This window comes from Pelodiscus sinensis, chromosome 20, assembly GCF_049634645.1.
Source record: "Pelodiscus sinensis isolate JC-2024 chromosome 20, ASM4963464v1, whole genome shotgun sequence".
NCBI lineage: Eukaryota > Metazoa > Chordata > Testudines > Trionychidae > Pelodiscus > Pelodiscus sinensis.
The window spans coordinates 13264292-13276507 of NC_134730.1; the positions used below are offsets into that span (position 1 = coordinate 13264292).

At 56.7% G+C, this 12216-nt stretch overlaps 1 protein-coding gene across 1 annotated transcript in view; it reads right to left on the reverse strand.

Moving 5' to 3' along the window:
* LOC102459442 (polycystin-1-like) overlaps positions 1 to 12216 on the reverse strand; it is a 73547-nt gene that overhangs the window by 33680 nt on the left and 27651 nt on the right. The window contains exons 12-19 of the mRNA XM_075903721.1: positions 10974 to 11732; positions 10268 to 10399; positions 8357 to 8532; positions 7383 to 7519; positions 3489 to 7144; positions 2083 to 2232; positions 1505 to 1642; positions 521 to 803 (exon numbers count right to left, since the gene is read on the reverse strand). Of these exons, the coding sequence (XP_075759836.1) occupies positions 521 to 803; positions 1505 to 1642; positions 2083 to 2232; positions 3489 to 7144; positions 7383 to 7519; positions 8357 to 8532; positions 10268 to 10399; positions 10974 to 11732 (5431 nt within the window). The remainder of the gene's footprint in view (positions 1 to 520; positions 804 to 1504; positions 1643 to 2082; positions 2233 to 3488; positions 7145 to 7382; positions 7520 to 8356; positions 8533 to 10267; positions 10400 to 10973; positions 11733 to 12216) is intronic.

The following is a 12216-nucleotide window of genomic DNA, read 5'->3' on the forward strand; positions in this document are numbered from 1 at the left end:
TGAGGTGAACTGAGGCGGCTGCCTCAGGTGCCAGACTGTTCTGGGGGGCGCCACTAGGACCCAGAGCGTAGAAAACTGTGTCTGCTGCTGGTGCAGATGTATTCTCTCTGCTCTAGATGCACAGAGAGGGGGAAGTGCCATGAGAGGAGTAGAACAGGAAGAAGGCAGAATTGAGACCTTTCAAAGCTTTGGCCCAAGAGAGGGGGCATGGGGGTGTCATTTGAGCTCCTCGCCTCAGGTGCCAAAATGTTGTGGGCCAGCCCTGTGGCCACTGTCACAGCACCGGCCAGGCCAGGCGCATCGTCAGCATGTCCAGCTCCTTCCACCCCGTGGGGCTTGGGATCAGGGCACAGGGTGGGAAGACAGAGATTGAACGTCCCTCTCACCCTCCCATATACCTAGCACTGGGCAGGGAGTTTCTCCTTTGTTGCTGGCACTGTGGACTCTCTGGTGTCCACATGATCAACTTCTGCCCTGGGAGTGTGGGGCAGCTGCCCACAGGACGTCCTGGCAGAGTTACCTGTGCACTGGTAGGAGACCGGGGTCTCCAGGAGGTAGAGGTTGTGTTCGGGTGTCAGGGTGCAGACCCCTCCTCTGGGCGGGTTGTTGGGGGTCAGAGAGATGCTGGATGCCCCCTGCAGCTCCCCTCCAGGCTCGGAGGCTGAGAGTGTGAAAGTGTAATTCACCCCGTCCTGCAGGGCCCCTTGTCGGATCACCAGGTCCCGGTTCGAGTCCCCGGTGGAGGTGGTCACATGGTCCAGGGTTACAGGTTGTCCGTCTGAACTCTGAGCCGTCCACTTGTACTGCCAGGGTCCGAGAGGGAGACATGGTGAGAGAGCAGCCCAGCAGCGGGGCGCAGACATACCAGCTGGGCTGGCGTGGGAGAAGGGAGCAGAGAATCAGGCTGTCCCTTCTATAGGACCTGCCATCCAAGCCCTTCCTAGACCTGACAAATCCCAATGCACAGAGCCAGGCAGCACCCTGCTGGCACAATAAAGCAACATTATCCCTGCCATCACAGAGGGGAAACTGAGGCACAGAGTGGTTTACTGACTTGACCGAGGTCGCCCAGAGAGTCAGGATTGGAACCTAGGAGTCCAGCCTCCTGGTCTCCAGCACTAGCCACTCTACACCCTTCACCCGCTGAGCCACTGCCCAGCCCCCCTTCTCCAGTAACACCGCCGTTCCTCAGGCACCGGGGCGCACAGACTACAGGCAGGCAGAGCCCACATCCCCTCAAGCGCCACGGCCCAGCTGAGGTCCCACCCCAGCCAGCTAGTCCGGTCTGCACAGGGGCACTCGCAGGTGTAAGCCCCAAGCAGCACCACGAGCCCCAGACCTTGTGGGCAACATGTGGGACGAGCAGGGGCAGGGGAGAGGAGCACGTGGAGGGCAGGGAGTCTCTCCGCTGGGTGCGTGTTCAAGTCAAGCCTCCTTCCAAGCGGCAGGGGCTGGGCGTGGGAGCTAAATACAAGTGGCTCGGGCTGGGCACTTCCTGCCTCACCACGGTCCTGTTGCCACAGCTCCGGCACTGCCCGGCCAGCTTGACGTGGATGCTCCTGCTGATCTCGTAGCTCGACAGGGCACTGCAGGAACGGCACTCAATGGCCACGGGCAGGATCTGGCCGGGCTGGATCCAAACCTGCAGGCAGAGGGCAGGATCAGATTCAAACCGCCCTGGAAAACACCCCTGTGGAACTAGAGCAGCCTCGATGCAAGAGAGGGGACAAGCCTGACACGCGGGGGAATGAGCCCTGGGCAATAGGGGAAGGTGCCTGGCACCCAAAGAGGGAGACACGAGGCCCGTGCTCTGGGATTGGGGGCAGGCCTGGCAGCACAAGCACACAGACCCTGGCTGGTATCTGCCCGGCACTGACACCACATGGACCAGCAGCAGACGCACTGTTTCCAAGCTCTTCCTCCCGGCCTTGTGCTGCCCCAAGGCTTAGTGAGGGGTCACAGGTACCGCACACGTTCCTGCTGAGAAGGCAGCATCTGCCTCCTTGTGTGCTAGCTCCATGCCCAGTGAGACTGGGGGTCTGTCCCTTGGCCTCCTTCCCCGAGCTGCCCTTTCCCACTCACCGTCTGGGCCACAGAGGCTGGCTCCTTCCCTGGCTTCTTCACGGTGAGAATGAAGCGGTAGCCAGCCCCTGTGCAGAGCCCGGTGCGGGGAACGGTGATGCTGGCACCGCTCTGCAGGGGAGGGGGTGCACACCAGGGCGTGGACACGTTCTGAGCAGGAGACAGAGAGATCTGGTTAACTCACTCCGGGGCTATATCTATCTCTGGAGAGGGGGGACGGACTTGGCCACACCCATGGTCTGCGGGCATCCGGCTAACTAAAATCTCACGCTTTCAGGTATTGAAACCTGACATGCTGTGGTGTCACTGTACGTGATCCTGGCCCAAGAAGTGGATGTGGGGAGGTCACAAGATTATCGTAAGGGGGTTCGTGGTTATTCCGCCCGTTTTCCGCACTGCTGCTGGGGGCGGTGCTGTCTCCAGAGCTGGGCAGCGGGAGGGTGGTGGCTGCCGGCTGAGAGCAGAAGGGAGGATGGCATGGGATGGTCTCACCATCCTTACTCCTGTGCTGCTGCTGGGGGGACGCTGCCTTCCGAGCGAAGGGCCTGGCCAGCAGATGCCGCTCTCCTGCTGCCCAGCTCTGAAGGCAGCACAAAAATAAGAACAGCAACTTCCCTACATTAACTTTGTGATCCCCCTGCAGTTCCCCTTTGGGTCAGGACCCTGAATGTGAGGAATGCTGGGATCCCCTGTGAGATCTCTATAGTATATGGCAGTGTTCTTCAACCAGTGGTATGAGCACCCTTAGGGATACTCGAGAGAAGTCGGGGGGGGGGGGGGCGGGTAGTTTGTTTTAAGTTTTACAGCGCTTTATTACTGTACTTTTTACACCCAAAAATGTCATCACCCGCCCAGCTATGATTAAGTTGTTTAAACAAATGGGTTGCAATGGTAGAAAAAAATGTTTTGTGCCTGAAAACTGTAGGTACAGGGGGTACTTATTTTTTTTAAAAGGGTACTTTATAAAAAAAGGTTGAGAAACACTGGTATACAGTACAAGCACACAAAAACCCTTTCACCGAGGGAGACTAGATTTGTACAGTGCTGTGAATTTGGCAGGGCCCTAATTCTAGATAAGGGTGTGTCTACACTACAAAAATCCCTGTAGCAGGTAGTCCCGGAGCACAGGTAAAAGCCATCCTGTAAGAGCAGAGATCCGGGTAGATATAATATAATGAGCTTGAGTGAGTTAATGGAGTGAGCAGTGAGGGTGGGCATGGGATGAAGTAGGGAGCAGCTGCAAAACGGAGGGTGGGGGGAAGCTCTGCACCCTTCAAAAAAGGCACCTCCCCTCCTCTGGACTCGAGCCAGTCCTTGCTGCCCCACGGCACCCTGAGCCCCAGCCCCCCCACAGTGACTGCCCGGGTGAGTGCTGACGGCCACTCCTGCTGGTTTCCTGGTGTTACCTCCCAGCCCCAGTGGTACTCCAGGGAGGGGTCCGCGTCCGTCCCCACATCAGGGTCGTATGACCCGCTGCCATCCAGAACCAGGTCCCGGTGGGCAGACCAGCTCCTCCACGACCCGCCTTGGATGATGGGCACCAGCTTGCTGGGGAGGACAGCGATGAGCCGGGAAAGTGTCCGGGCTAGAGGGGTGTGCTGGAGAGAGACAGTGAAGCGCAGGCAGTGGGTGCCGATGACCAGAGAGAGCTTGGGGAGCGTGAGTGATGGGGTGAACATGTCCACGTGCGGCAGGGACACCCGGTCGGCCTCTTCCAGTTGCTCACAGCCGGGGCTGTCAAACACCTCCCAGAGATACAAGGCCCTGTAAGCTGTGCACCCCTTCAGGTCTACGCTAGCCTCAAAGTAGCTAGTGCGGGATTTGGGGACAGAGGAGGGCGGCTCCACCAGTCTCACAATGGGGCGGTCACACGCCAGCTCCCGCACGGTGACCATCGTCTGCACCAGGACAAAGCTGACCTCATTGTAGAGCTTCACCTCCACTGCAAAATCCCCAGCACGGCCGTAACGGTGAAACACCCTCTCGGCCCCGCCACTGGCAAAGGTCTCTTCTGCGTCCCCGAACTGCCACGTGGAGCGGAGATCACTGCCGCCCGCAACCGCCACGTCAAAGGCCACTGTCTGATTGGTGAAAGCCCCAGTCCCATTGCTGGACAAGGTGGCTGCCCCGACGGGCACCTGCAGAACCATGGACACTGCCAGAGAGGCAGCACAGAACGGGTTACGGGCCTCCACGTGAATGGTCAGGTTACCTGCTCCGGGGGGCATGTACCCCACCTGCTGGCCTGCTGCTTCATGGGCAGGGTACCCAGGGAGGTCAAAGACCCAGAAAAAGGTGACGTTCTCCCCAGCTCGCACCTGGGCCCTGAGCGTCAGCTCCTTGTTGGACTCCAGGATGGCTGGGCAGCAATTGGGGATGTGCAGCCCTCGCACCTTCTCCAGCACCTGGACCACCACGAAGGCCACCTCCATGCTGACGTTGTTGGAGGCCGACACCAGCACCCGGTGAGAGCCTGCCTCCGGGAAAGAGAAGTGATGCGTTCCTCCGCGGATATCCTGGCTGAGCCCCAAAGAGGGGACAGTGAGAGCAAAGCTCACGTTCGTGCCCCTCTGAAGGTGCAGCACGAAGACTACCCTGTCGTCGGTGCACACGTCCCGCCTGTCCACTTCCACTGCCAGCCCAGCCACAGGGTCTTGGACAGCCAGGGCGTGCCAGACTGTGTCCTCACTGATGTCATTCCAGGCGTGGAGGTCTACCTGGTAGACTCCAGCCTCACTGAATTCGCAGGAGATGTTCTGTCCACGGAACAGTGGCTGCTTCTCCTTCCCCTGCAGCTTCCATTCCCACGTGACATCAGAGCCTGTAGCCACCGAGCCCCAGAGCTGCCTAGAGGTGTTAGACATCAAGAAGAAGGGGGGAGTGTTTCCTTCCACCGTGAAGCTCACCCTGGAAATGGGCTCCTGGACTCTTAGCTCTGTGGAGCCATTGGTGGAACCAAGAACGTTAGAAACTGTGACGAACACCAGCTTGGAGCCCAGAGTGGAGTAGGTGTAGGACAGAGAGGAGGAGTTGGTGAGCAAGGGCTGGGCATGCTCCTCGAGGTGCCAGGAATAGAGCAAATCCGTCCCAGAGGTCACAGATACGGAGAGGTTCACCGGCTTTCCCACAGCCACACTGCCACTGGCTGCCTGGACTTGCACACCAGAGGCTCTCTCCATCACCTGCAGGGCAAGGCCAGCGGACACCTCTCCCAGCAGGTTCCTGGCTCTCACCTCCACCAGCAGCTCCCCACTCGCATTGTAACAGAATGTGAGCGACCGTCCCGTAGTGGTGAACACTCGGCGTGGCCCTTGAGAAATCACCCAGCAGAAGGTGAGGTTGGAGCCCTGGGTTACCTCGGCGGTCAGCACAAAGAGCTCAGCAGATGCCAGGTACCTGCCTTGCACCACATTCACGCTGTGGATCTGAAGCCCCTGGGCTCGCTCCTGGACCTCAACAGTGACATTTGCCTTCTCTGTGCTCACTGCGTTCTCGGCTGTGACGAAAACCACGAAGATGCCAGTGGCAGAGAAAGGGTGGGAGAACATGGCAGCCCCTTTCTGAAAGTCACGGGGCTCTCCAATAGCCCAGCAGTAGCGAACCTGGTCTCCTGCCGCCAGAGAGGCATGAAAGGTGACCTCCTGCCTGACTTCACAGACTGGCTGCTCAGTGCTCAGAGCCAGCCGCCGCACTGGGGCCAGGACTGTAACATCAAGTGAGGCACTTTTCTGGCTAACCTGGTTCTCTCCGGTCACGGTGACAGTGACATCGCCAGCCACGTGGTAGGTGTGGGAGGCGCTCTGACCTGCCTGCGGGGGAGAATGATCTCCAAAGTTCCACAGAAAGGTGGCTGCACTGTCCGAGGGGACCTCAGCCATAAAGAGGTAGGAGGTGCCCAGTGCCAGAAAGCTCCCTGTTTCACCGCTGTGGAGAATAGAGATGGTGCCAACCGCCCTTTGAGCCAGGATATCTGCTGAGGCATTTTTCCGGCTAACCGTGTTCCACACAGAGACCGACACCCGGTACAATCCTCCCTCCAGGTAGATGAATGTGATTTCTGGAGACCCCGAGGTCACTGGGTCCTCACCAATACCAAAGTCCCAGTGGTACCAATACTGGTGCTGGGGATCCGGCACTGGAACCACCTCAGCCTGGAAGCTCATGGGTTCCCCTAAAGCTACAGCCAGAGTCGGTACCGTCAGCTTAACCGAACGGATCTGATCCTCTACGCAGATGGCCAGTTGGCGAGAGGCAATGCTTACTGTGCCACGTACAGTCAGGTTCAGCTGGTAGTGCCCGGCCACTGGGTAACTGTGAAAGACTGTGGGGTCCCCAAGCCTGATAGAAGGGGGGCTGCCATCTTGGAAATCCCAGCAGAACTGAACCCCTTTGCTCAGCCCTGTTAGCGCTGCTTGGAAGTGAGTCAGTTCCCCTGTGGAGAGGCAGCTGGGTGCTAGGATGTCAGTTATCTGAAGCTGGTAAACCTCTGCAATGGTGGAGACGTGGGTCGAGGTGGCGGCATTGCGAGCCGTCACCGTCACTGTGTAGTTGCCTTCCTTGGCGAAAGTGTGAGAGACGAAGCTTAGAGTCAGGTTGCCGTGGACGGACCCGTCCCCCATGTTAAAAGTCCACAGGACATCTGTGCCAGAGTCCAACACGGCATTGATAACGGTGGCTGCACCCAGCTCAGTGGGTCCGCTGGACACTATGCGGAGACCCGTGACACCTTCGCTGACCGTCACAGCCACATCAGACAACACCTCACTGAGGCTGTTGTTGGCCCGCAGCAGCACGTTGTAATCCCCACTCTTCTCAAAGCTGTGGCGCACCCGCAAATTCACTCCCACCTGCGTGGGAGAGCCATCGTTGAAGTTCCAGGAGTAAACAATGCCATAGGGGGAAGGGCGGGGTAACGCTTCGAACTGGGTAACCTCATTCACCAGGGGGGAGGCTGGAGTCACCCGAATGGTCACGGACGCTATGGGGCAGACGGCGTGGACTCTGGCCACCTGCTCCACTCGATCGTATTTGTTGACGGCCTCAGCAGTCACTGAGTAGTTGCCTGCGGAAGCGGAGAAGAAAGGCATTGTGGGAAGGAACCAGGGTTTCTAGGATTCTTGTGGTTAGAGACTGTCATTCCCATTGTGCTCAGGAAGTTCCTCTGTACTCATCTGAGTAACAGTTGTGCCCCTCTCCCATCACCTTCCTGCCTTCCTATCCCATTCTCTCTCCTCTCCAACACGTGGGTTAAGGGCTCTTCTGAGCTCCAAGTGACCCCTCAGCTCCCGTCCCTTTCTCACCTGGTTGAGTGTATGTGTGGGTCACTCTGGCCAGCACCTGGACCCTCTCTCCCTGTGGGTCTGGCCGGGACAGCTGTGAGTCATAGGGGGGAGACAGCAGGCTCTCCACCTTGGGGCTGCCATCCCCAAAACCCCACCTGCAAAGAGAAATAGTTCCACCTCATAGACAGGGGTAAAGAAAGCCAGGCGACTGCTGGGGGGCGGTGAGCACCAAGCTGCAGCTGGTTCAGAGATTGGGCAGATACATGAATAACACAAATACCCAGCATTAGAACAGCAGATACAAATGTACATTGTGGAAGGGACAAGCTAATCTCTAGCTAGAAAGGATCCCAAAGAGAAACACCGGGGAAAGAAGCAGATTATCTGACATGTGCTACAGCATGGATTTCCCCCAGCAACTTTCTCTGAAGGCAGGAGACTGGGCAAGAGGGTCCTTGTATCCGACCCAACATGGCAATTCCTATATCCCATGAGCGCAATTTTCAGCTCAATCTGGTTTGATGCGCAGACTCTGCAGAACGCTCTCGATGTAACATGTTGGCATTTCGAGACATAGCTGGCCAAGGCCCTCCAACACCACATCACCTGCAAACATTTCTCACTGGAGTCTCTGGTGACTTATGCCCATCAGGGATGACTCTCAAACCCACCACATTTTACAATCTATTTTTCACCCCTTGAATAATCACATGTCCCACCTTGGTTCTTCCTTCCTGATGAGAGATACAAGCTCTCCTAGGAAACCTCTTTCCAGACATGGCATGGGAGAAAGGGCTCCTGTCAGAGATCACACACAAAAAGGCACTGGACTGGTACAAGATGTCACCAGGTGGTACAAAGATCTGCCTACGAAAGCTGATCTCTTTAGGAAGTCCCCTGACCGTTCAATAGATTTCATTAGCCTGGCCTCTGTGGTGGATACTCCCATTCGGGGGGAGGAGTTCCGCTTTCTGGGCTCCATGGACTCTCACCTCACAGTGACTTCCATAGCAGTGTCCACTTCCACCCTGAACACCAGCGTTTGGGGGGTGTCAACTGCCACCACGCCAGGGAGCCCCACTATCTCGGGGTTGGTGAGTGGATTCATCGCCTCGGCTGTCAGCGCCACTTCCACGACCTGCGAACTTACGGGGTTCTTAGCTCTGAGCTGGGCAGGAGGAACACAATGGCATCAAATGCACAGAAATGTGAATGAGAGACATTCGCTTCCTGACTCTGCATATGCTCCAGACCTAGGACCCACTCCACCAGGACTGCCAACGATGCCCAATCTACTGTGCCATGGCTGCCAATGACCTCCTGTGACCTAGTGGGGGTGTTGTCTGCTCTGTGACCGGTGCCCCCCTGCGCTGTGATGTGTGATTCTCACTGATTCACCCACATGCTGTGATGTAGTGTCAGTTCCTTTCTTGTTGCTATGCTGTAGGCTGTGGATGACACCCACTGGCCTCTGTCTGTGAGCATGGCCCAGCAGGTGGGCTGCCTAGGTCACGTGGACAAAGACCCAACCGGTCAGACCGGTTGAGGGCAGTGAGGGAACTAAGAAGGAGCAGTCTTGGGCTGGAACCATCAAGGAAATGGACAAAGGAGGGGGCTGGAATCTAGGGGCCCAGAGACCCCATCTCAAGGGGGTTGAGGCATCCTGGCCAAGACTCCTGTAGACACATCACGTCTATGCTGTGCTGTATCCTGGAGAAGCAATAAGCCCTCTCTATTCTACTGGCTGATGGAGTCTGTTCTTGCTTCTATGGGGCTGCAGGATCAGAGGAACCCCAACTCGCCGCAACACCTCCCCAACCCACAGTACCACGACCACTGTTCGCCCCTCCTCCACATTTGTCTCACTGCCCCTTGCTGCAACACAACCCCATACAACTTGCCCCACCCATGTCACACACTCCACTGATTCCCAGCACAGTGCCTCCCGCCATGCAGGTTGGTGGCAGAGGTCAGCAAACGGCAGAGCTACTTTTATGGTCTCATCGGGGCATAGAGAGCATGGGGACTGGAGCCAGGGACAGACGTTCTATGGAGAAAAGCGGCCTGACAGCCAGGAAAATGCAACCCCTGGAGATGTGCAACGGCGGCTAATCACTGCCCCGACCACACCCTCTGGCAACGTAGCAGCACCAGTATGGAGCGTGCAATGACTCCCATGAGGAGTCAAGCCTCCATGGAGGAAAATCAAGTGGGGCAATTGGGTGTCGTAGGCAGAGTCCTGAGTCAAGCTGGCACTGTGTCACTGTGGCCACTCTGTGGTTCTGCCTGATGCACATTGAGTCCTGCCAGGCCTTTGGCTGCACAGCCAGGTTTCTACACCTTATGGTTTAAATAAATAAATTGTATATTTGTCCATCTATCTGCAAAACACCCATGTGGGGGCAAGAAGTGTTCCCTGTAAGCTGTGCGCTTGTGCTGCCACTCAGGAGAGGTGAAGATGCCACCCAGCTGATTAGCAGAGTGCCCACAGCTAGGATTTTGTTTCCACAGGTGGTGCACATTCACACATGCCTTGGTGCACATACAAACATTATTCTACACATTGATGGGGAAAAAAATCCAGACATGGATGGAAAAGATGAGAAGGAATATTGATAGTGGTGGTGGGGAACATGATGCTCTTCACTGAGGGGTCTCCTAGCTCTTTATAAACATTTAAACCCTTTCAAACCGGCCTGTGTGGTGGATATGAATTCCCACCTCCCTTTTACAGGCGGAGAACCTAAAGCACAGAGTGTAGGTAATTTATTTCATGTCACACAGCAAGTCAGCAGCAGAGCTAGAAAAGCCACCCGGAGCCCTGACTCCTAGACACCCTTCTCTCACTTTATGACAGGTGCCACAGTTGAAGGAACCCATGGGTGGCGCTCACGTTTGCCCACCTTCAGCTGGTATGTGGCAGGTCTCTTGAACTTGATGCTGTAGGTTTGTCCCTTGTAGGCAAACATGTCCATGTTGTCAATGACCCAGCTGTAGGACACAGAGGAGCCCTGGGCAAGCTCTGCAGAGAACACCTGCCAAGAAAAGCAACCAGCTGTTTGCAGCAGATCTATGGGCTAGGCTCAGATGGCTTCCTCCTGGTTGATTCTAGGGCTAAGGGGTGAAACTTTCCGATAGGCCTAAAGCAAAGCAATGGATGTGTTCACGTGGAACATCAGCATTCTCCCGATCACCTGCAGCTATACAATGGATGTAACACACCCCAGATACTGGAGCCAGGAGGTAAGAGACAGAGTGCCCATGCTAATCTGGATTTTTGGATCCCAGAGCATCCTGAGGGAGGATGGGACAGGCTCAGAGCTACCCTTCTCAGAAGTTTCTGCTAGATGAGGGTAGGTTCATCTTGCCACTGAGTGTCCATACATTTGTTTTATGGTAACTCCAATCAGGCAGCCCTTATGCCAGCTTCCACTAGGGCCAGGAAGTGGCACTGGGACCAGAGATGTTGGAGAGATGCAGCAAGGCAACCTACCTGAGATTCCATAGACATCCTGCAGGGGACCACAGCATGGCATAGGGACCATGGCGATAGTGAGAGGTTGCCCTTGGCAATAACCCAGGCACAATAAGGGCAGCGAGACAACCTACCTGAGACACATCCACAAGCATCCTGCGGGGTCCATGCGGCACCACCCGCAGCCCCTCGATGGCATCGTACGACTGGATCTTCACTGACAGCTTCTGGGAGCTGATCTCGTTGGCCACCAGCACATTCAGGGTCTCCGTTCTCGGCTCCTCCATGCGAAGCAGGGCCGAAGAGAACCAGGTGTCCGCTGTGTCTCTGTGGCAGGCGGGGACACGTGCTGTGAGGCTACCTGGGCAGGTGGCCTCAAACAACACCCCAGCCCTATTCACCGGTGCCGTCCAGTGAGCTGCAGCACTGCAGCCGGAGAGAATCTTGACGACAATCAGAGTCTCTCTCTTGGAGGCCACATGGAGCTTCCCGCTGGCGAGTGCTGGGTGGATGATCTGCAGCCCGCTGACTTTGGTCTGCACCTGCACCGTGCAGTCCACCTGCCTGCTGCTGATGGCGTTCCTCACGGTTGCCGTGTAGGTGTAGGCCCCGGGTTCCAAATGCCTGGCCAGCAGTGGCATGGTAGCAAAGCTCCGGGCCACGTCCACGAAGGTCACTCGGAGGTCACAGACGACGTGGTCCACCCAGGTGGGGTGGGAGAAGCTGCCGATGCTCCCCTCCCACCAGCCGTCCTTCATGAGGCTGATATAGCTCTGGCGCCAGGGGGAATGGGAGCTTTGCGGGCACTGGAGGAGGGAGTTCACTGCTGCGTTATGCTGGATCCCGATAATGTCATCTGGGTACACTAGGAACTCCTCTCTAGGCAGGAGAACCTGAAACACACAAAAAGAGCCGCCTCCCATTGCAACCCCAGCATCCACTGTAACCAGACCCGTCTCTGCACCTAGTCCCCATGGAATATCCTGCCTCCCCACATCATACAGGTGGAGAAGGGAGCACAAAGAAAGGAGGAGGGATCGGGGAGGGCAGCAAAGGAGAAGCAAGGGCCAGGGGATAAATCACAGGGCTGCCTCCCACTCAATATTCCTGGGACTTTCCTTAATTTCCCTGGGACTGTCCCGAGTTCATTTCAGGCACTGCAATGCACAAATGTTGTGTCTTCCCGTCCCCATGTCATGTCGAAGCAGAAGGATGGTGTACCTCAGCATGAGGAGGCGGCCTGAACGGCACATCACCACAAAGCCCTGTCGCAAAGACTCATAATGGAGTCACAAGGGGATTTTCAGACACACACACGGACACACAGGGGGAAGACAGGGCCAGAAGATGACTGGGCGGCACAAGGGAAAGAGAAGA